The sequence below is a fragment of the Strix aluco genome, chromosome 12, assembly GCF_031877795.1.
Source record: "Strix aluco isolate bStrAlu1 chromosome 12, bStrAlu1.hap1, whole genome shotgun sequence".
In the NCBI taxonomy this organism is placed as follows: Eukaryota; Metazoa; Chordata; class Aves; order Strigiformes; family Strigidae; genus Strix; species Strix aluco.
In genome coordinates this window covers 3,828,617-3,851,647 of record NC_133942.1, presented here as the reverse complement: position 1 = coordinate 3,851,647, position 23,031 = coordinate 3,828,617, and the positions used below count along the sequence as shown (strand labels likewise).

The 23,031-nt window shown below is 50.5% G+C and overlaps 1 protein-coding gene across 4 annotated transcripts; it reads left to right on the top strand.

Annotated features, from left to right (window-relative positions):
- The first annotated feature begins 547 nt into the window (after nt 1–547).
- On the top strand, nt 548–22,922 carry SORD (sorbitol dehydrogenase). Of its 4 annotated transcripts, none has more exons than XM_074837589.1 (9): nt 548–671; nt 4,207–4,240; nt 4,946–5,110; nt 7,209–7,368; nt 9,792–9,910; nt 10,352–10,417; nt 18,826–19,001; nt 19,821–19,942; nt 21,637–22,922. In XM_074837589.1, the coding sequence occupies exons 1-9, from the start codon at nt 612–614 to the stop codon at nt 21,800–21,802; spliced, it is 1,068 nt and encodes a 355-aa protein (XP_074693690.1). In that variant the 5' UTR covers nt 548–611; the 3' UTR covers nt 21,803–22,922. The 4 variants fall into 4 exon arrangements, with proteins under 4 accessions (XP_074693690.1, XP_074693689.1, XP_074693692.1 ...); XM_074837588.1 differs by lacking the exon at nt 548–671 and adding an exon at nt 1,037–1,137; XM_074837591.1 differs by lacking the exon at nt 548–671 and adding an exon at nt 2,348–2,380.
- Nucleotides 22,923–23,031: the final 109 nt, after the last annotated feature.

Here is a 23,031-nt window from a genome sequence, read left to right as displayed (position 1 = left end):
ACCAATTTTCTCGAGATCTTTGCCAACTCTTTTTGGTGGAAAACCTCTTATCCCTGAAACCCAGAATCCCTGAAATCCTTTTTTTTTTTTCCCCAACACGCCAATCTCACAGCTGAGATACCTGCGTTCCGACAATGCCGTGCCCAGTTGGGTCCAGGCAAGCCCACGGGCCTGCATTTTCTTGAACTTTAGTCCAAGTGCACGGCGCCGTGTTGCCGCCGGCTTCACACCAGCGATGGTTTCGCACGCCATTTCGCACCGAGGCAGCAGCACGGGTGGCCATGCTGTGAGAGGGGACAGCGCCCAGTGGCACCCAGTTGCGCTCTGAAACACCGGGGCCGGGGCTGTGGGGGCCTGACGCTGCGGCCTGGCGGGCCCTGGGTGCCCCGCGGCGTAGGCCCAGCCGGGCCGGGGCCTGCGGCCTGGCGCTGGGAGCGGGGCCGGGGGTCGGCGGCCGCGGCCGGGGTCTGGGCCCGCCCGCTCCGTGCCGCGGGGGCGGCGCCGGGCCCGGCGCGGAGGGCGGCCGAGGGTAGAGGGGCGGCCCCACCGCGGGAGGCCCCGCCGCTGGCCCTTGGACCCGGGCGCCGCGCCGAGCCCAGCCGCGCCGAGCCATGGCGGCGCCGGGGCAGAACCTGGCCGTGGTGGTGCACCGAGCCGGGGACCTGCGCCTGGTACGGGCCGGGGGGAGCGGGGCCGCCCCGGGGCCGCCGCGGCTCGGCTCGGCGGGGGGCCGGGCGGAGGGGGCCGGGAGCGGGGCCGCGCTCGGCGGCGCTGGGGGGCGGCGGCCGGGCCGGATGGCGGCGGGGACGGCCCCGCAGCGCGGCCCGGGCCGGGGAGGGGGGGAGCCAGGTCGGGCCGCCCCGCCGGGAGCCCGCTGGGGCCGAGTCCCCGGCACCGCGGGGCGTCCCGTCCCCACGCCGTCCCCCCGATCGGTGCCGGGGCAGTGAGCTGAACTGGCCCCGGGCTGGGAGCGGGGAAGGGCAGCGGCAGCCCCCGTGCTCGGGGGGGGCTGAGCCGTGGGGCAAGCGGGGCGTGGAGAGCCCCAAAGCCCGGGGCTGCCCCATGGCTAAGGGCTGCCTGAGCCCCTCGTCGGGGGCAGGAGGGGACGGGAGCGGCGGACAGGAGCGGTGCCGTTCGGTAGGCAGTCCCGTGAGCAAGGCCTTCCCGGGGGGCAGAAATGGGGGGTGAGGTGCTGCTTCGTGGGGCTCCTGGGAGCCCAAGTGAGAAGCGGGAAGGAGGGCGCCAAGGGAGCAGCCGCCCGGGCGGCGCCTGTGCTGGTGCTGGAGGGGGGGGCCTTTATTTTCAGACTGATTCTGCATCTCTGACTCCGAATGCTTGATGTTCTGGTGCTGAGTCATTGCTGGAGATTCACGCTTGCCAGTTTGGCAAGTGCCAGATAGGGGATGGATAATTTACATGGACAAACATTGACAGGCAGTTTTCTGTACAAACAGTTCTGGCTCTCACAAACACGCAGACTGTAGATACCTGCAGCAGCTCATTTGGGGGATGATTATCAGGGAGGCAGTTGATTTTTTACCATTCCTGCACAGCTCAAGTGACAGGTGCCAAAGGCTAAGCGGTGTTCGTGTGGGTAATTCCTGTGTGACTCCCAGCCACCTTTGGTCTGACTGCAGTTTCAGTAGAAGCACGTGCAGCCTGACTTACTAGAAATAAAAGGCATCACCACTGTGAGTGAGAATTGAGATGGTCCCTCTACTTCAAGAACACATTTCCAAAACTCTGTCATTTGGAAGGGTGCATGAGACTTGTGAGGGTGGATACTGGCTTCATCCCATCTGTGTTGCTGGTCTCTGAACTGGGTTACACGCAGGTGTGTGAGTTTTTCTTGGCGTATTCCTACTGCTGGAGTCATGGGAGGTGGTTGTCCGTGCTCCCCTGGCCTTTCTGGTAGCCCTTTGGGGTGCCATCCTCCTGGGCTTCTCCAAAGTTTCTTTGCCACGATGTGAATGGCACTCATTGCACTGCCCCGCTGATCACGTGAGGAGTCTAGGCAGTGAATTCTGAGCTTGGTATCTGCGTTACTGATACCTAAAGTGAGGTGAGATCATCTTCCCTCATAATTCCCACACTCTTCTTGACTCGTGTGGACATGTTTCCTACGGGGAGTCACCATGACTTCAATAGCTGACCTGTGTTATGCAAAAATGTGTTGGCTTAATTTTTGTTGACTCTGAGGGGGTTGCCACAGGCTCCCATTTGCTGCCCATTGAGGATTTATTGCTTTTTATGCATGTACAATATCCTCTCTTTATATCTCTCCTTTCACAGAAAGCATTTGCTGCATTTACTTCACATTCTCAATTACACCACTTGCTGTCTCTGAACCTCTCAGTGAACTATGAAGAGCGAGCAGAACGTGCGTCCTGAAATAGTTTGGGGTCTTACAGTTTGGTCACTCCCTGTTTTCTACAAATCAGGCTGGAGGATTCACTTTCCACCGAGATACCTGTTTTTTGGCACAACTGTTACTGAAAAAAAAGAAGTTTTTTTTCTGGACTGAGGAATGCCACATAAACATTTTCAGCTAGAAGTTGGCTTGCTTTATTTCTCACCATGGACTGTTCTGTTCAGTCCCTTTGGGATAGCTGAGGTGGTCTGTACCCCTGACATGTTACCAGATTGCATGTTTACTGGACATCTTCTATATAAGAGGTTACATCTAGATCAACTTCTTTTAAAAGTAATGCTCTGGGCTGTGTCCTTAGTGGGACGAAACAAACACCCCACATAGAAAAAATGCAGATACAGTTCTGAACATTGAAAAGTCCAGTACTTTTTGAGTACAGTTTGAGTTGTACTTTGATTTGCACTCCAGTCAACAGAATTTGGGCTGTCCTGCCCACTTACGGCACTGATTATTCAGCAAGTATTTTAACAGACCAACGCTTTGAGAATTTGTATCCAGAATTTCTCTTTTTGTGATGTTTAGATTGGTGAAGTACAAAGTATGAGTTGAAGAATATGCTGGGATTGAGGATGTGTTTAATTAGATAAAACACACAGCCGTGCTCCCCAAAAGCAGGAAGGGATACCCCTCTTTCTCTGCAGCAGGGGGGCAGAAAAATCTCATGCTTGTTGTTACACAGAAGCTTTTAACTGGTGAAGCTCATTGTGTGGAGGACTGCTATAAAACAGCTGCTCATCTCTCAGATCCAGAGATCAATTTTCTTGCTAACTGAAGATGCTCTTGCAAGGAGAAATAACCAACCGTGAGCTTGCTAACGTATATGCACCAAATTTTTGAAAAGGAACTGTGTGAATAGGAGGTCTGGTGAAAGGTCTTACACCCAGTTTTGGGCTGTGGGTAACAGGGTCTAAGATGTATGCAAATTTGAACAACAGATGGATTATGAAGAGTTCTTTGTTAGCACTAACTACTTTCATGGGGCTTTTCTTAGAGACATGATCCTAGAGGTGGGTGCTAGGTGGGTACTGTGCTGTCTTGATGTTGTAAAACCCAACAAAATTGTTCCTTTGTCTTTTGAGGGAGCTGAGGGAGTTCAGTGAAGGCAAAAGGCCTGCAGAACTTTTGGGTGGAAGGGTGACTTGGGGCCAAGTGACTGCTTTTATAATTCTGGTTTTATCATTCATCCCATAAAGAGGTGTCGTGCCAGTTACAAAGGGATGTGACTTTAAATGTGATTTACAGTAATTTACAATTTATTTATACCTTGAGTTAATATTATGTAGTAAAAATATTTCCTATTTTTTATAATAATAATATAAACACTACAATGTTAATGCTTTATAGAAATAGGTGATTCAGAATCTTCCTGGTTACAGAAGGTGAATTTTTTTTGTCAGCCAGTGAGTGGGATGAAGGATTCAGCTGAAACTTGAGGCCATTCCAGGGCAGGAAAGTTTAATATGTGGCTCTTGTCTGGGCAGGGAAGGGGAAATTACTGCAAAATAATTTGGAGAGTGCATTTACAAGCTGGCTGTGTGCTCACTCGTAACGGATGCCCACATTGTGGAGGCAAAATGAGGTGAGCTTAGGGAGGAAGTGTGGACCGCACATTTATATCCCTCCTCATTGCTCAGCAATGTCTTAGTGAGCAGCCAGAACCAAAAACCTGATCTGCTTACAGATTTACCTGAGCTATCCTAGGCTGACTTTCCACAAGGTATTCCCATGGCTATGCACAAGCAGCTGAATGCCTTTTTTTTTCTTTTTGTCCATAGGAAAACCGTCCAGTCCCGGAACCGGGTCCCAATGGTAGGTCTAGAGATGACTGCTTCTGTCTGCTTTCTTTACTAATCTTTCTTTTCTCATTCTCTTTTGTAGCTCCTTGATATTGTAAAGAGATAAAATATTTCTGAAAAAGTATAAAACAACCCAGAAAAGAATTTGTGGCTGAAACAGAGAATGCTGCATTTCCACTTGAAGAGCTGGAGCAGTTACAGATACGCTCCTTTATCTGACTTTTTTTGCTTCCTGTTTCATCAGTTCATGTATTTCACATTAAACAGCTCTTGGGACATGTCAGGTGATCTTATTGCAGGTCTAAGGATTAATGGGCTAGGCATATGGGCTGATAGAAATTTGATTCACAAACTCTCCAGGGCTGAAACTGTAGCTGAGGGAGAAGGAAAAATTAAATGGACTTGCTCTTTTATTCTTGCTCCAGTAATAGTCACGCCCCTTTTAGACTGTATTAGCTTTTGTTGACAGGGGTCTTATCATATTTTAAGCTTTCCTGATTTATAAATCCTTGTATAGTTTTGTGTTTCAGCAGATGTCTCACGAATATGCCATCCATCCTAATGCACGCATGTGCAGTTCTAGTACATTTATTTAACACTAGAAAATTGGGATGTTTCAATGCTGGCTTGGCCTTTGTTGTGGGGTGACTCGTGTTGCTCTCCCAGTGCCCGAGAAGATACATTTTTCTACAAGGAACCTTTCGTCCTTTTCTGGCAGAGGTCCTCCTGCGGATGCATTCTGTTGGGATCTGCGGGTCTGACGTCCACTACTGGCAGCATGGTCGAATCGGGGATTTTGTCGTGAAGGACCCCATGGTGTTGGGGCATGAAGCTTCTGGGACTGTCGTCAAAGTGGGATCAGGGGTGACTCATCTGAAACCAGGTAATTGGAATCAAAACTCTCTTTTTATTTGTTCTCCTGCTAGGCAGTTCCTGAGAGTGTGTTGATAACAGGCTGGGTTTTTGTTAGGTAAATGTATCTGATGTTCTGAGCTGTGAATTGCACAGTGTGACCTCCTCCTTCTTCAGAGGGTCACTGTGCTGCTGTTAATCACCCAGCTTGGCCACTGCAGTTTATGGTATTTGTTAAGTATGCTTTGTCCTGGGATATTTTAATGCAGAGCAGTGTATGCTTGTACAAGGTGCCTTTTGAAGACGCTAGATAAAGCTTCAGAAACCACGTATGTTGCTCTTGCCAGCAACCTGCTGTTAATGTTTCTTCACTATGTGTATTCTTGAAGGAGTAAATGGCCTCCTGCAGTGGAGAGAGGTCATTGGAGCAGCTGTACCAGGCCCCATGGTGTGACCTCTACAGTTTGCTGTGCTCATGAATGTCCTAGAAAATGCGCCAAGTGGTGAATTTTGCAAAGTTTGCTGATGATAGCAACTTAGGCAGAGTGGAGAGGACATGGGAGAGCTAGCAAGAGTTACACAGAGACCTTAAGGGTGCCTGGGCAATAAGATGCAGGTGAGATTCAATGCAGATAAACATAAAGTGATGTCCACGACAGAAGAAACAAAACCAGCTTCATATCTAATATGATGGGCTGACCATCACTGCTGAAGAGTGAGACCTTTGGCTCTGACACAGTGCATGGGAATGTTGGCTCAGTAATGGTGAAAAATAGTGTTACGAAAGGGACAGAGACTCAGTCAGAGGCCATCAGTGCACATCTGGAGCTCTGCATGCAGTTCTGGTCTCCTCCATTCCAAAGGGAGACAAAAGAATAAGTTTCAGAGGACAAGGAGATGATGAGATGTGGAGCGACATCGCTATGACGAATAACTAACTTAGGAACTTGAGCTAGGAGCTGGAGAGACAACTCCAGGACATGTGACACAGGTCTGAAGGCTCGTGGAGGGCAGGGGGAGGGCACATAAAGGTTGTCTGTTCTCTGATTCCTCCGATACAAGAGCAAGGGACAGCAGCAGCCAAGTGCAGCACTCACCTAAGTTGTAGCAGACCTGCAGGCCTCCTTCGCAAAGGATAATGTGGGTGCTAAAAGTTTACATGGTGGAAGGTAAGGAGAAATTGTTGAGGATTACTGAATACAAAGAAACCACATGCAGCTCGGGAGGCCCCACAGCTGAATGTAATGGGAGGCTGGGAGAACATTCACTATGTGCTTGTCCTCCTTGTCCTGCTCCTCTCACCCCCAGACATCCCTCGTTGGCCATATCAGAGGCTGTGCAGTGGGCTAGATGGTTATTTATTACAATCCATCCTCCTGCTTGTCACCGTGTCTGATTGAAAGCCTGTTGGTGGAGAGCTTCGGCTTTGATTGGCTTCATCTGCCAAATAAAATGGGCCGTCCTGTGTCCCTTGCGTACTTGCAAGTTGTATTGCAGTTATTTTCTTCAGTCCCTCCTACCTCATTATTGCGATTAAATAATTACTCTTTGTCTTGCAGCATGTGTTCTTCCAGCAGTCTAAGCTACTCCATCACAGCATCAAAATGTCTGTGTTCCCTGATAAGTCCTGCCTGACTCCTGAGTGTGCTTCTGCACCATAAGCTTCCTTCCCAAGGAACAGCCCTTTCCAGCTTGCAGCTTGGTGGCCAGCAGAGCTCACCTGCTTTGTCCTAATTATTTCCTCTTCCTATTACTACAGATACTACAGAAAAAAGTCTGGTCACTGTGTGATTGCCTGGGGTGAGGGCTGCCTTTTCATCTGCTAAGGTTGAGTGCAAGGCAGCTGGAGAGAGGTTTGTATGTGACTGAGCTTCCATCTGCTCTGTGTCTGTGCCTCTGAAGCACCAGCTCTTTTCAAGTAACTGTGAAGCTCTTGGTGATGAGGCTGCTGCAGAGGAAGTGTTAAGAGCTTGCCTGGTGTGTGCAGCGTGATCTTTCTCAGTTAGCAGATGTCCCTCATGCTTCTCTTGTGCCAGGGTTTCATGCTGTCTTCCGTGGTTGTTTGGTGCTACTCATACCTGTGTGCCCACCTTCTTCCCAAGTAACCCAGTCTGCTTTCACCCTGGCAGGTGATCGAGTGGCCATCGAGCCTGGCGTCCCAAGAGAAATGGATGAGTTCTGTAAAACTGGCCGCTATAACCTGTCTCCAACCATCTTCTTCTGTGCGACACCTCCCGATAACGGGAACTTGTGCCGCTACTACAAGCACAGTGCCAGCTACTGCTACAAGTTAGTCGGTGCTTCCTTTGCAGACAAATACATACTCCCTGGGGGGGGATTAGCTGAAGCAGTTGCCTCTTGGTCCTTTTGAGTATTGCAATGAGCACTCTTTACTTGAACACAACAGATTTTATTGCTTTTTGATCCATAAATGACATGCATGAGGCTTGGATGGCAGCCACTTTGCAGAGGGTTTGTCAGGCAGGTGTAGTTTAGCACCTCTGGTGCCAGACATAAATAAACATTTCTTGCATGTTTCCTGGGCTGTCACCACTGTTTTACTCTTTTAATATTTTCCTTTTCCCGTTTGCTCCCTGCTCTTGGTTTCTTTTCTGCTGTCTTTTTATATCCTTGCCTTCTTAGGACAGTGCCTGAATGTCTTTGATTCTTGGAGCTGAGCTAGCTTTATTGCTGCTTTTCAGGAAACACCACATTGGCTGCTGACACCTTGCTCTGTCATTTGAAACAAAATCATCCTACTTCCTAGAACAGGAACAGAAAGCAGTGTCTCTGCTAAGCTGCTTTTCTGTGTGACTCTGGCCCCACTAAGCTGCCAGCATTACACATCTGTTTTCATATCCAGTTAGCCAACTTGAGTGAGTTCTTAATTGTGGCAGGACTGACACATTTAAAAGCAAGTCTGTGCTTAAGTACTGTGGCAAATACGCTAGAAACCCAAATAAACCTCTGCAAGTTATACCCACATATGTGTATTTATACAAAGAGTTAAAAATAGTCTAAGGTAGGGGCCCCCTGAGATTGGTCTACCTGTGGAGCTTGTTCTTTCTCAGTCTGTATGGAGCTGGTACTTCCATGAGCAGGAACGTCCTTGGGCTTGACCTTTGGTGTCTGCAGAGGAGGTGTTCAGGATCACATCAGTCGGAAGGAGGCACTTAAATGCTCTTCTCATGAGAGTCCTCAGGCAGGAAGCTTCTTTCAAAACAGATCCCAAGCAGCTGCTGTCAGGATGAAATGCTGGTCTGGATGGGACTCATTTCTCACTGTCCAGACCCACTGTCACTGATTTGCTGTGTGTTAAAATAACATTTTCTGACAACACCACAAGTTTTTGCATGGGAGGAAGTCACTGGTTTGTAGCTGTCTTCTTCCAGGGTTTCGCTTTTTTCTCCAATTTGAGTAAATATTACTTTGGCTAAGTTTTTGGTTTGTTTTATTTTTTTTAGAGCTTTGAAATGCAAAGCCTGCTCCCAGTTTCAGATCAGCAATGCTGTGGCCATCTGATGCAGAGCAGATTCCCTGGCATGAAGTTGCTCTGCCAGCACAGATTTGCTAAAAAAAGATGATGGCTGAGCTTCGTGGGCTCTCGGATGTTTGGGCAGATATTGTCTGTCCTTCTGCTGGCAAACAGGCTCTGTGTAATTTGATGGAGGTGGATCGTGCTGCAGAGCTGCCCTCCCCATTGACGGGGACAGTGCCCAGACCCAGTAGGAGCAGATGTGATGCCAAACTCTGAGACAACTGAACTCCTGGAGTCAGCCTTTTAATGCCTCCTGGAGTTAAGGGACATACAGATATCTTACCGCTGTCTTCCCACAAGTGTCATTTCCATTACTTTGGCTTCGTGTTGCCTTGGCTGAGATGTGCCCATGCGCTTCCTAGGGCTGTCAGAAAGACAGTCCTCGCAGACACAGCTCCCAGCACCCTCTGTGTGAGAGCCCACGCTGGTGGTTTTCTGGAGGGCTGCATTGTGGGGCTGAGATTTATTTCTGTCAGTAGTTCAGAAGGGTTTCACCCCCCTCTGCTTTTTTCCATCACTTACACTAGCTGCATTACAGTGCTGTTTCTGTCCAAAAGCTGTTTGATACCCACGGAACACATTTTCCCTGACTACTAGGAGGGTGCGTGCTGGGACCAGTCCACTGGTTGAAACACTTGGTGCATCAGGGGAGGACATCCAGCGCGTGATGGGGAGGCCTGGATCTGGCTGCTTTTGCTTTATGTGACGCCACCATTGGCAGCAAGATGTTTTCTAAAAGCGTGGAGCTGAATGATTCAACCTAGATGAGGGGTCTGGGAGCTCAGGGGTGGGTCTCAGCCACAGGGCAGCTTTCATGGTGACGCATACACGGCTGTGGGGTTCATTCCAAAGGGAAGGAGTGGCAAAGTGAGTTTTCAGGTTGACTCAGCAAGTACTGGAGAGATGATGTGGGGAGTTTTGTGGGTCCCTATGTTTGGTGCTTGGGCAAACCTCACTGGTAGATGGTTTAGGTGCCCTTGATGCTGCTTCAGAGGAGGGAAAGAGGCAGTATAACCTCTTGAAACGGGTTCCAGCCCTGCATTTCTCAGACCGAGGGTGAGAGTATATTTTGCCACTGTGATTTAGACCCATGTTTGGTCTTCGAGTGTCGTGGATTTCCTCATCACCCTTATAAACCTCTTCGGTGACTGTTGCTTGTGTCTGGTTCTTGCAGGCTTCCAGATAATGTCACCTTTGAGGAAGGAGCCCTTATCGAGCCCCTTTCCGTGGGAATCCATGCCTGCAAAAGAGCGGGAGTCACTCTGGGAAGCAAAGTCTTTGTGTCCGGCTCTGGTACAGTAAACATACTCAGTTCTTGGGTTCTCTGCCTGCTGTCGCATGGAGGGGGCTGGGCAGGGTGCAAGCTGTGCTTCTAGGCCGTGGCAGAGTTACAGGGATGCCGAGGGGGAGATTGAGGCTGGCCTTGCCCTGTGCTGCATTTGGAGCAGCCCAAATGCCAAGTGCGGTGTCTGGGCATGCTGAGCCTGTCTGCTTGAGGGAGCAGAGGGAGGGGGGGTGTTCTCCTTGCAGAGCCCCTCATGTAGCAGTAGCTGCTCTCTCAGCAGCTGGTCTCACTACCCTGGGATTGTGGTTATGCCGTGATCCCAGAACTGCCCCCCGGAAATGCAGTCGGAGCCTCCTTTAGGAGCTAAAGCTGAGCTCTGGGCGTGCTCAGAGCCTGTGACTGGTGCTGTCTGCAGCTGTATATATTCTCTTTCTCCCCTTTGTACCCAGGACCAATTGGCCTTGTTAACGTGCTTGTTGCTAAGATGATGGGTGCAGCGGCTGTGGTAATTACAGGTGAGTCCTTTTAATCCTTAAGAGTGTGCCTATTTTCCACGATACAACACTTTGACTAGTTCCAGATTATTCCTTCAAGGTACCTGTTGGGGAAGGCAGCCCAAGCACAATGGAAAGTCTGTTCATGAATGGAGTAGTAGTGTGCACCTGTCTGGAGGGAATCCTAATAAACACCTCATTCCCCAGGACAAGACTTTGATCCCATTTATTGGGATCTATAAGAAGATGCAGGTTGCAACTGGTGCTTCTCTGCTAGGTTAGCAGACCAGGGTAGTGACTTCTGCTTCCTAGCACAGCCGAGTTGTGCAGGTGGAGTAGCTTGGAAGAGAATAAACCAGAGGCTAATGAGTGGTCCTTGGATCAAGCCTAGAGACCTTTTTCAGACTTTGAACAGGTCTTTTGGGAAGGGGCAATGCATCTGTATGACAAAGCGCCGAGATGCAGAAGCTCCACTTGCTCCTGGTGCCTCTGATCACTGTTTTTTTTTTTTTTTTTTTTGTGCGTTTTGAGCTCTTCTGACCTCAGCTTTGTGTTTTGCCTTTGGCTCATAGATCAAGCCTTGAGGATCAGGTTTCATCTTCCCTGTAGTGCTTACAGAGCTTGATATCTGCTTCTCGTCTTCACCTAGGCATGCAGACCAGGCAACACGGCCTGTTTTACACCCTGTTTGGAGCTATTCTTGGAGGTTTGCTCTGGACAGGTTTTTTTCCTTCCTCTTGTAGTGCTAGGTGGTGGCCTGGACACAGTGGTTGCACAGTCCTTTCTGGGTGCAGCCACATTGTGCCTCTCCAATCCTCCTTTGCTGTCCTTCTTTCTGCTGTTCTGCTGGGGGGTTCATTTTCCACCAGTTATCCACAATGACTGAAATGGCCTTTTCAGGGTCCCTGCATTTTCGGAAATGGGCCTTCCTTACATAACTGTCCTGGACATTTCTAGTTCAGCTGCTGCCTGCAGCCTTGTTTTTGTCTAGCTGCATCTGGAAAGCCTGTGAGGATGGGGATCCCACCTTTCTGGGTACCTTCTCCAGGATTGCACCATTTCTTAATGAAGAGGCTTTTTCTGGGGTCCACTCACAAACTGTCATTTATGAGTATTTCACCTTGTCTGCAAGACTGAAATGAGTCTTCATCATCTTTGCAGCTGCTCTTCTGGTTGTTGCAGACAGTCATTCGATCCCCCCTTCTCTTTGCCATGCTAACCCAGCCCAGCTCCCTCCACCTCTCCTCAGAGGTTCAGGCTTTTCTATGTGTAGCTTGCTACACATAGAATGGAGAGCTGGAGTAACCTCAGGATGTTCACTGGTTGAAATTTCCACCTGGGGTTTGAACAGGGCCTGGAAGTGGTGTTTCCAGCTCCTGCTCTACTCTTTGATCCTTCCGAGTGGTGATGGCTGGGAGGAGCAGTTACAGGTACAACTAGACAACGAACACAGGTTGCTGCAGTGGTTTTGGGCCAAGGCCCCAGCCTGGACCCTTCAGAAGGCTGTTACTCCACCTCCCACACTTCAGGCCAGGTGTATTTTTGACCTCTCTGATTACTGTGTTTCCATCTTCAGACTGAGAGACAAAATTCAGGTCCCGCCCTCTTGCCTTGGCGGAAACATCCTTTAGTAGTAGCTCATGTCAAAACCAAAGGCAGATTCTTGCCTTCTCCTCCCTAAATCCACTTGCTCCCGAGTCCAGGTCATTTTTTGTTCTGATGACCCCACCCTGGAGGCGTGTGCTTGGTGGACGTGATCAGTCCAGGCCTCAGATTTTGCAGTGTTGTCATCTGAGGATGACAGTTGCTATAGCAGGAAAAGCAGCTCTGTCTCTTGAATCACGTATGAGGAACCTTGCTGCTGGGCTGAGCTGGTGCAGGGACTGGTGGGTGACCAGGTCCTTGGGTGGGGAAGGGCTTGGTGAGCTGGCAGGGGTTGGTGGGGCTGGGGCAGCTGGTTCAACCTGCCACCCCATCCCCAGTCCTGCCTGGGTGCGTTCTTCCCAGTAACACTGGGAGCTGATGTTGCCTTTGCCTGTAGACTGCTCCTGGGGTCCTTTGGCAAGCAGGTCTGTGTAGCATGTGCCACAGGGCTCCAGGTGGCCATAGGGAGTTCTTGGTACCTGGATTGTAGGGTCAGCAAACTTGGCTACATGGAATTAACCCCTTCTTATCTTTACATCTTGACCTAGGTAATGATCCTGACTTGTAGACATCTCCCACCTTAGAGCTGTTTGGCTGAGATGCTCAGAGACACCCATGGAGGTGCTGTCCCTAGTCGAGTAGTTGTACGTGACATGAGCTGAGGAATGGATTTAGTTTGGCTCGTTGCCGCTGGGGATTTTGCTGCCCTTCTCAAGGAACTGCTTTTTGCATAGACTTTAGGAGCCAACACCTATGAGGCAACTGTCTGCCCACAAAGGCCCTCTTGTACTTTGCTACCAGCTTCTTTGAATTCATTGCCTGGAGTTTTTATGATGTGTTTTTCTGTGAAGAGCTTTGTCTGCACAGCACTTAAGGCTTTAAATGTTTATGTTTGTTTTGACAAGCTGCACACAAATATAGAAACATCTAGAAGAGCTTTTTCCTGACCTGGGGAGAGCTCACCTGCTACAGCTTCTGCACTGAGTGTCTTTGGCACACCTGGAGTCAATGAATTTTGGGAAGTTATGTCTCTGCCGAGGGGTTGGGTCCCTTCCCTGGACTCCTGGGCAGCGAGCAGCTGGCTCTGTAGCTAGAGACTAACGCTCAGCCCTGCCCTTCCAAAGGCCTGTGTGTGCCAAAGCTTGCCTTTCCTCCCAGATACAGCAGCTTGCCTGATGAAAGGTATTAGTGCTTCTCATAACCTTTGCTCTTCTCCCTGAATTGCTTTGTTCCTGGCAGACTAGTGCTCTCCCTTGTGGGGGCGGGGGTTGATGTAGTTAATGGACTGCAGTTGGGTGCAGCAGATCGGTTTGTTTTGTGGGTCCTCACCTACTCTTCCTAATGGCTGTGGCTTTCTCCACTCCGCTGCTGAGTGGGTGTGATTGATATTTATGGGCAACCTTCTCCTGTCCTTCTGCCTTGCTGCAAACATTGCTGTTGCTCTGAAAAGCTGCTTTTCTCCTTAGAGGCATGTGAAAAGGCAGCCTTATTCCCCAGCAAGTGAAGTGACAGCCTGGGTATTCATATGGCTGTCTGCCTTACTCTGTCTGTCACTAAAAGTACACTTAGGAATTCCTGCTTAAGTGAAACCATTCCCCTTGTGCTATCTAAATCTGAAGTCCTGGGTACCAGTGCCTCCAGAAACCCTGGAAGTCAAGGTCAAGGAAGATGAATAACTGGACAGAGTTCAACTCCTTTGTGAAAGAAGATCAATATAGAAAGTGTGAGAGCTTCAAGAATATTTGCCTGTTAAGTTGGCTCATAAAGCATCACGAGAAGCTTAAGTGTAATTTGATAACTTCCGTGGGAGCAGAGGTATGAGAACGGGCTACTCTTAGTCTGGCAGCCACAATTTTAATTAGCTCCAATGGCTGGGAAGTGAAAACAAGTTTCTGACTAGAGGCAAGCTGCAACCCTTTAATTGTTTTCCAAGGGTTGTGTGGGGTTCAGCCACAGTAAGGTTTAAAATCCAAATGACTTGGTCCTTCTCAAGACTCACAAGTGTCTTGAGCTCTAAACAATACAGTAACCTTCTCGTTTGATAACCTGCAGGTCTGTCAGCTTCAGCAAGTGCTTAGCAGTGATTCACTTAGGCCAGGTGTCCCAAGATGTTATCACAGCCTGACCCAGTCTGACGTATTGCTGCTGTGTCCTGTATGCCTCTGACACGAGGGCTTCCTTCCCGAGCAGGTCAGCGAGCCAGAGGCCAACTATAGGAAAGGTTTTTTTGCTGCCTGAGAGTGATTTTTATGGCAGCTTTGAAATGCACTGAATGGCAGGGCCTGTTGCTCCAGGACACTGCCTCTGGGTGCATTTCTGCCAAAGAGACAGTATGAAATGTGTTAGTGACTGGGCAGATACTATAAATGGCTGAATCCCCAACTTCATGGGGAGTTTGGTCCATTGCTGGGAGCACTGTTGAGCCCCTGTGGTCTCCTTGCTGTACACTGAAATTTGGGAGACATCAGCCATGCCAGGCAGGAGTGTTTCTTAGCACTTCAGGTGCCTCAGAAGTGCCCATGCCCACGCTCTTGCTGCATGGGAGGTCTCTGAGTGCAGCTCAGCTAGCAGAGGGTCAAGCATGACTACACGCAGCCTGAGGCCCAATGCTGAGAGCTGGGGAGGGAGAGACATGACTAATGCCACAGGAACAAGAGCCCACATCGAGGCTTGAGGGTGATGCTGCCCTTACTTTTAAGCCTTGGCTTTTCCTCCTTCATCTGCATTTTATTACCCTTTTTTATCCCTTCTTGAAACTCCCACCACAGGTCTCCTGGGTGCTCACCTTGGTGGGTGTGCCCGCACTCGGCATCCCGAGCCCTCCGGCTGCTGGTGGGGGCACGTCCATCACCTGCCCTGGCAGTAGGTAATGTCACATTTGCTGTGTGACAGGCAGAGTAGCTCCTCTGGCCTGGCTTCCTCCCAGTGCTGGGACTGAATCAGAACAGCTCATGTTGGAGCACTTGCCTCATCCTCTTTCTCTTTTCCCTTGATATTTTCCCCCACCCCCATCTCTGACTTCTCTGAAGACTGTGCCCTGGTGAGAGGGGTATTTTCCTCTTTGTGGTGGATGGGTGTGCTGTGTGTCCTGGAGAGGAGCATGCCCCTGGCAAAGGCATCATTTTCTGAGTCTTCAAGCCTCGGACCTCTGGCAGGAGACATTGCTCACCCCTCAGTTTTGGCTCTAGGAAACCTTGGTTACAGCTCAGTTTCCACCTTTGATCCAGATGTCTTTTCCAGTGCCAGCACACGGGCCCCTGTAGACCAGTGTAAGGCAAAGAGGTTGTTTCTGCCTGGGAAATGCCATTCTTCTCTGCTGTCCACCTCCTTATCTCCAGATATGTCCTGGTCACCAGTGGTGCCTGGAGAGGGATGGGTGGCTTCCTTCCAGGAGACATGGAAGAGAAGAGACAGTGTGGCTACCTGCCAGGGCAGCTCACACCACGGTACAAAACATTTTATGGATCTTCAGAAGGTAGTTACAGCGCTGTCAAGAGGTGGGCCCATGCAAACCTCATGAAGTTCAGCAAGGCCAAGTGCACATGGATTGGGGCAATCCCAAGCACAAATCCAGGCTGGGTGATGAGTGGATTGAGAGCAGCCCCAAGGAGAAGGACTCAGGGATATTAGTAGATGGAAAACTGAATATGTGTCAGCAGTGTGTGCTTGCAGCCCAGAAAGCCAACCGTGTCCTGGGCTGCATCAAGAGAAGCATGGCCAGCAGGACGAGGGGGGGGATTCTCCCCCTCTACTCTGCTCTTGTGAGACCCCCCGGCAGTGCTGGGTCCAGCTCTGGGGCCACCAACATAAGAAGGAGACAGACCTACTTGAGGAGGTCCAAAGGAGGCCATGAAGACAATCAGGGGGCTGGAGCACCTCCCTTATGGGGACAGGCTGGGAGAGTTGGGGGGTTCAGCTGGAGAAGAGAAGGCTCCAGGGAAACCTTAGAGCAGCCTCCCAGGACTTAAAGGGGCTACAGGAAAGAGGGGAGGAACTCTTGATCAGGGAGTCTACGAGGGATGAGGGGTAATGGATTTAAACTGAAAGAGGGTAGATCTAGGTTAGATATAAGGAAGAAATTCTTGACTGTGAGGGTGGTGAGACACTGGCACAGGTTTCCCAGAGAAGCTGTGGCTGCCCCCTCTGTGGAAGGGTTCAAGGCCAGGTTGGACGGGGCTTTGAGCAACCTGGGCTAGTGGAAGGCATCCCTGCCCATGGCAGGGGGGTTGGAATTGAATGATGTCTTCCAAGGTCTCTTCCAACCCAAACCATTCTATGATTCCATGATCCCTCTGGACAGAGTACCAGAGTACAGCCATGCCCTCACAGACATTTATGATCACCAGCTTTGTTGCTCTGTTAATGGAGTATCCACCATATTACCAGATCCACTCCCTTTTTTTTATGGGCTTGCTTGCTTATTCATCTGTGAAGAAACTGCTTGAGAGATGCTCAGCAGCCTCCAAGTGCTGTTACAAGGAGGGTAAAAGGATGGGAGAGGTCTGTAACAGCAGGGACGCACTTAGTGTTGACAACTAATGCATTCTGCAGTTCACTCAGCTGAAAGCATCTGCTGGTGGTTCATTGAGGAAGCCCTCAGAGAGCTCATGATCTGCTCTCATCTGGTACCATTAGAAGTCAGTTGGCCGCTTTAACGATCCTCTGAGCCTGATATCTCCTGTCAGAAAGGCTTCTTGGTGCTGTGCTGTCCGTAGCCACGTGATTTTTGGGCCTTCAGGGAGCAAGGTCAGAGCAACCTTGCCTCTGCCTAGTGCCCTTTGAGAGGTATCCTTGAGGGTGTGAGCAATAGGAAATAATCTTGAGAGCCAGGGAAGGAAAATGCAAAAGTGAGTGGTGCTTTTTTGCCTCATTGTAGGCCCATCCCTAAGTTAACTTGCTGAGTGAGTGTATAACATGGTTTTTTACAGTCCATTTTCACTAGTGGATTAAGGTCCTGCATGAGTTGGTGAAGCTGTTTCGTGAAAGAGTCATTGCCAGAGAGACACTGGGTAGTGCAGGCTTAGACAGTGGCAGCTTTAGTAAGGCACAACGGTGCTGTTCAAACTGTTCAAACAGTGCTGTAGCTCAGCACTGTCCTGTCTGTCCTTCCCTCTTGCTGCCTTTTGTCTTTGCCTGCACTGAGGTTCTTCTGCTCTGCAGCGTTGGGACAGCAGCGCACCAGTGCTGGGCCATGGCTGTTCCTGCTCTGGTTCCTGACTGCAGCATCGATGTGCCTGCCCTTTGGAGTTAAGCTTGGCCTTCTAGTTTGTCTTGGCATACACTTGGTGTTCTTGCAGTACCAAAGAGAAACAGAGATCTACAGACTGATGGTCTTAGAAGACACCTCTCAAGTCTAGCAGTGGCAGCTGTTCCTTCACTCAGACATTGCTTTGCATGGTGTGGATTTCATCTGTGAGTTTATGCTTTTAACCTCTTTGAGAGATCTACAGAGAGACCTGGCCAGGCTGGAGCGATGGGCTGAGGCCAACTGGAGGAGTTTCAATAAGGCCAAATGCCAGGTTCTGCACTTTGGCCATAACAACCCCAGCAGCGCTACAGGCTTGGGGAGGAGTGGCTGGAGAGCTGCCAGTCAGAGAGGGACCTGGGGGTGTTGATTGACAGCCGGCTGAACAGGAGCCAGCAGTGTGCCCAGGTGGCCAAGAAGGCCAATGGCATCCTGGCTTGTATCAGCACTAGCGTGGCCAGCAGGGACAGGGAAGGGATCTTACCCCTGTGCTCGGCACTGGTGAGGCCGCCCCTCAATGAGTGGGTTCAGTTTTGGGCCCCTCACTCCAAAAAGGCCATTGAATGACTCGAGCGTGTCCAGAGAAGGGCAACGGAGCTGGTGCAGGGTCTGGAGCACAGGTCTGATGGGGAGCGGCTGAGGGAACTGGGGGGGTTTAGTCTGGAGAAGAGGAGGCTGAGGGGAGACCTCCTGGCCCTCTCCAACTCCCTGAAAGGAGGGTGCAGAGAGGGGGGATGAGTCTCTTGAGCCAAGGAACCAGCGGCAGGCCAAGAGGGAATGGCCTCAAGCTGTGCCAGGGCAGGGTCAGACTGGCTCTTAGGAAGGATTTCTTTGCAGAAGGGGTTGTTGGGCGTTGGAATGGGCTGCCCAGGGCAGGGGGGGAGTCCCCATCCCTGGAGGGGTTGAAGAGTCGGGTTGACCCAGCGCTGAGGGATCTGGTGGAGTTGGGAACGGTCAGGGTGAGGTTCATGGTTGGACTGGAGGAGCTTCAGGGTCTTTTCCAACCAAGATGATTCTGGGATTCTGTGAAGCACACCCTCTTCTGCAGCTGGAAAGCCTTTGGCATCTCCTGTGTCTTTAAGTTGTCCTCATCACTCATCCTTCTCTGCCTACCCAGAAAAGTGATCCAGTCTCCTCCCTGCCTCCTCTCCGAAGGCTGTGTGAATATGAGGGAGGGAACAGAGACCTGTTGCTCTCCTGGTTGTGCGCTGCCCTGTGAACACGTGTTCAGACCCCAGACATCTGTGCTTCCATCGGGACTCCTTGATGGTGGCCCACTGGCATCAGGGATGGGAAGCCCTTTGGTTTGGGTGGTCTACGTACATTCTTGAGAAGGTACTAGCAGGCTGCAGTTTCCCACATTGTCCTACCATGTAACAAGTGTTGTCTTCTCTCCTGGGAAGTTGACAGCTGGCCACCAAACAAGGTGGCTCTGTTGAGATGTCAGGTGGGGGTAGGAAGCAGATTGCAGACTCAGGTTCTTTCTCCCCTTCTGCTTCACATAATGCTCCAGTTCTTGACTCGTTTTGTCTTTCCCCAGATTTATCTGCCTCTCGCCTGCAAAAAGCCAAGGAGATGGGGGCAGATTTCACCATTCAGGTGAAGAATGAGACCCCACAGGAGGTGGCCTCCAAAGTGGAAAGTCTGCTTGGCTGCATGCCTGAGATAACTGTGGAGTGTACAGGAGTGCAAGCCTGCATCCAGGCTGGCATCTATGTGAGTATCACTCGTCCCCAGGGTAGAGCAGTGATGGCATTGGCTTTTCTGTTTCTGGGACGCCGCAGTGAGTGGCAGCTCTTTCACTCCCATAGTGCTTCATTTCAGTGGGCTTGGTGTGAGGGAGAGAAGGTGCTTGTCAGATGACAAACTAAGAGAGACAATTAAAGAGTTAACATCTTTGCAGGCAGTGTGGGGATAATTGTCTGATTTGATGCTCAGGTGCTTTACCACTTACCAAGAGAATAGAGGAAGACTCCAAAACCCAGGCGTGGCTACACAGCAGTGTCAGGGAGCTGGTACAAGTAGGACAGCATCTTCCATTAAGGTGAAGTTATGACCAAATAAGGAGAATAATTAAGAAAATTAATTCTAACAGGTGAAGAAAGCAGTTAAGGGGGGGATGTTTTGCTGTCATGAACTACTTAACAGAAGGTAGTGCAGAGTTTCACAATGAAAGGACAGAAGACAAACGGGACAAGCTGCAAAAAGAGAAATTCCAGTGGAGTGTCAAGCTCTTAGTTTTAAATCTCTCCCATTGAAATCCAAAAGTACTTTTTGTACTCATAAGCGCCGATCATTTTTCAGAATGAGATTTAGATACTAAAATCCTTCAGAGATTTTTGAAAGATTGCTTTTTAAGCCTTGTTTATTGTGTGTTTCACACTTACGGGCTCCTGACAGCAGTCTGCCTCTCCCCTGGCTTCTCCGCCATGCCCTGGTGTGTAAAGTATGGCTTTATGGTTTTTACAGACTGCTGCACAGGCTCTGGTGACCGTAATTTGCAAAATAGAACATATTTATGTGTTTGTTCTCCAGGCCACTCGTTCTGGTGGGACCTTGGTGCTGGTGGGGCTGGGGCCCGATATGGTCACTGTGCCCATCGTGAACGCCGCCGTGCGGGAGGTGGATATCCGGGGGATATTCCGTTACTGCAACACGTGAGTCTTGTACAGCGTGGGCTGATGTGTCTCCGAGTCTGTCCTTAAGAAATTCTTGGTTTCCACAAGGAGAGAGGACGTGGAAAAGTCTGGTTTTCCTTACAGTTCGTTAAACCTTATGTGACTCCAAAATGCCAGTGCTGCAGTGCAGACAGTCTGACCCATGTGTCCTGCGTTTCATGCCTTGATCCTGGATGAGCCCTGCAGTGCAAACTTGACAACAACAAAGTAGCCCAGCTGGGTTGTCCCACTGTCCCATTTCATGCAGCATTTGGTGTAAAGAAAGGAAGAGATACAATAAACCCTTACTCTGCTGCAAGCAAGCAGGCCAAAATGGAAAGAAAAATCATAATTAACATTTGTGCCTTCAACTCTTATGCCCTGTAGAAGGGAAAGTCCAGGTGCTGGGGTGTTTTGGGAAAGACTGGCTTGTCCACAAGTGTGCTGACTCACGGCATGGCAGGGAGGAGCACACAGCTTTTAGCTGCTTCCACCCTTTGTGCTGGGAGATCTCTTAAGCAGCGGCATGGCCTGGCCCTGACCCTGCACACTGCTTTGTGAGAAGCTGACTGCCTCCTGGCATCCGCCTTCCTAACTGCTATATTGTCCATTTTGAGGCACAGGATATGGGGAATCTTAATTCTGAGCAAAGAGTCAAAATCCCAAGTGCTACATCCTATGCCAAGCTCTGCCCAGCTCTGCTCTCCTTGCTCGTCGTGGAAGGAAATCACATTGTCAGTTTTGTTGGAGATCAGCGGCTGCTGGGATGAGCAAGAGCCTTGTTTAGTTTTCATCATTTTGCTGGAGCTGAAGATATATCTGGAGCCAGGCTGAGGGCGTATGTGCTCTCTACAGAGAGCTGACCTGCATGGCTCGTGGACAGGCAGGTCTGTGAGTGTGCTGAAAGCTGGCCTTACCCTGAAGGCAGGAGAAGCTCAGCTGTCCTCTCTGTGGTCTGTACTCCTTGGACAAGGCTTGAGACCCAGCACTGCACCTTTACAGCCTGGTTCCTGCTCTTCTCAGAGCTGTAGTTTCCTGCTAGTGGAGCAAGAATCTTTGCTCAGTCTGTAGAGATTGTTTTCCAGGAAGGATTTATGAGATGTAGTCAAGCTCCTTCTTAAAAGGAGAAATGTCTTTAAGTAGGCAGTTTGGGAATTGGATTAGCTGCTGCATCCCTTTGTATCCCCATCAGTCTAATTTGGCCCATTCAGATGGAGCAGCAAGGCAATCAAAATGAGTGAGTCTCTGCCAAAGAGACTGGAAGCTGGCTGAGGCTTTTTCTTCTCCCTGCACCGAGTCTGTGAGTTTGAACTCCACCAGTGATCAGTCTGCAAGCAGGGAGGCCGGGCGAGAGTAGAACGGCGCACGGCAGTTTTGTTTTTCATTTGCTGCTTCAGAAGGACAGTTGTTTCCTGTGATTGTTACTCAGCCTTCTGCAGGTGAAGCACAGCCAACTAACTGATGTGTATAGCAGTGCCTGCCTTGGTGCTCGACAGCCCAAAGCAGTTGGGTTGTCGCATCTCCCATGCCTGGTGCTTGAGGTTCCCCCTCCAGAAGATTGTTTGTGGGCAAAAGTCCCCTTGGTTGCCTGGGCTAAGGAAATGACTGTAGTGAAACCAGGCTCCTCCGTGCTCTTTCCTTGAGGCTCCAAACTGGTGACTGCTCTCATCTCCCGCTCTCTGTTTCCCTTGCAGGTGGCCTGTGGCAATTGCTCTGCTCGCATCCAAGCGGATCAATGTCAAGCCCTTGGTTACGCACCGCTTCCCCCTGGAAAAGGCTCTTGAGGCGTTCGAGACCACCAAGAGGGGTGAGGGGGTCAAAGTCATGCTGAAGTGTGACCCCAGCGACCACAGCCCCTGAGATGCAGCAGTGCCCGGCTCTCTCGCCCGTTACACCGCCTGCCTGAGGTGTGAAGCGTGAGGCCACAGGAGGCTGATGTATGGCTGTTGCATGTTTACACAGTCACCTTATGCAGGCACCACTTTCTAATAGAGCTAGAAAATCAAACAATAATGAGGGTGAGTGGCACTGAGGGATACACCATTAGAGTATTAACAGGTATTAACTACAAATGGAGAACCAATAGGGAATAGTTTGAATCAAAACGTTGCTGTTTGGTTAGAGATGGTTCACACAGCTGGCTCGTCTCCGGCTGGCCCCACACGCAGAAGAACCCGGGTGTCTATGTACACACCAGGCAGAGCTGCCTGCGTGGCCGTGGGATTTGGGGGAGGGTGTCACCAGCTGCAAGGGAGGATGGAGGTGCTGGCACTCCACCTTCCCGCCCCAGCACTGCCCCAGGGCTCTGCTTGCCGCAGCTCTTCCCGCGTGGCAGTCCCTGGCTGTGGGGTGGCTCTAGGTGAACACTCAGCCCTCCAGTCGCACCTTCCCTCGGGCACGCTCCCTCAGGGACTGTAACAGCCTGTGGAACAAAGCCTGGCCAGCCCACCTCTACTGGAAGCATCTACACATTCAGATCATTCTCTCCATGCTCTTTGCAAATAGCACACTGCGGACCCAAAGCTCAGAGCTTTTCTGAAGAAGCTAGTCTGGGGGCCAGCTGGGACCCCCCAGCAGCTCCCCGTGGGGCGGAAGGACCACCGCAGGGCAGGCTGCTGCGTGCTCCCAGGGAAACTGCCCTGTCTGTGACTGGGACCGCAGGGAACCCTGTCCTCATGTCGCTCCCACGGAGGGGCTGCTGTTTTGGGGCACAGCTCGCTTTTAGCATGGAGGGGAGCACAGGTGAGAAGTAAGGGGACAGCATCACTCAAAGGTTTTGCCACTGCAAATGAATCGTAATTTTTTGGGGATATCTGGCCTTCCTGCTGAGTTTGTGAGCCATGAATGAGGTACTAACGAGGTAGCAGGTTGCAGATAACAAAATCTGGTCTGATTACAGTCATGTTAATTTTCGTACTGAGAGGTCAGTCCCTTTCTTGGGCTGGTACTGAACTTTTCTCAGTAAATGTCACCTACTTGATGTGTCTGTGTCCGTTAAAGTGTTGGGTGGGTGGTTTGAAGGGGTCTGTGACTTTGGGCCCTGGGGACTGTGCAGACCCCTGGGCCGTTGCACTGCTGGGTCTTGGCAG

Excerpts from the sequence above, each read along its gene's own strand:
- SORD (XM_074837588.1), top strand. The coding sequence starts at position 1,063 with ATGGCTAAGGGCTGCCTGAGCCCCTCGTCGGGGGCAGGAGGGGACGGG. Across the intron at positions 4,241-4,945 it reads CCCGGAACCGGGTCCCAATG|AGGTCCTCCTGCGGATGCAT; the intron begins GTAGGTCTAGAG and ends CTTTTCTGGCAG. Across the intron at positions 9,911-10,351 it reads AGTCTTTGTGTCCGGCTCTG|GACCAATTGGCCTTGTTAAC; the intron begins GTACAGTAAACA and ends CTTTGTACCCAG.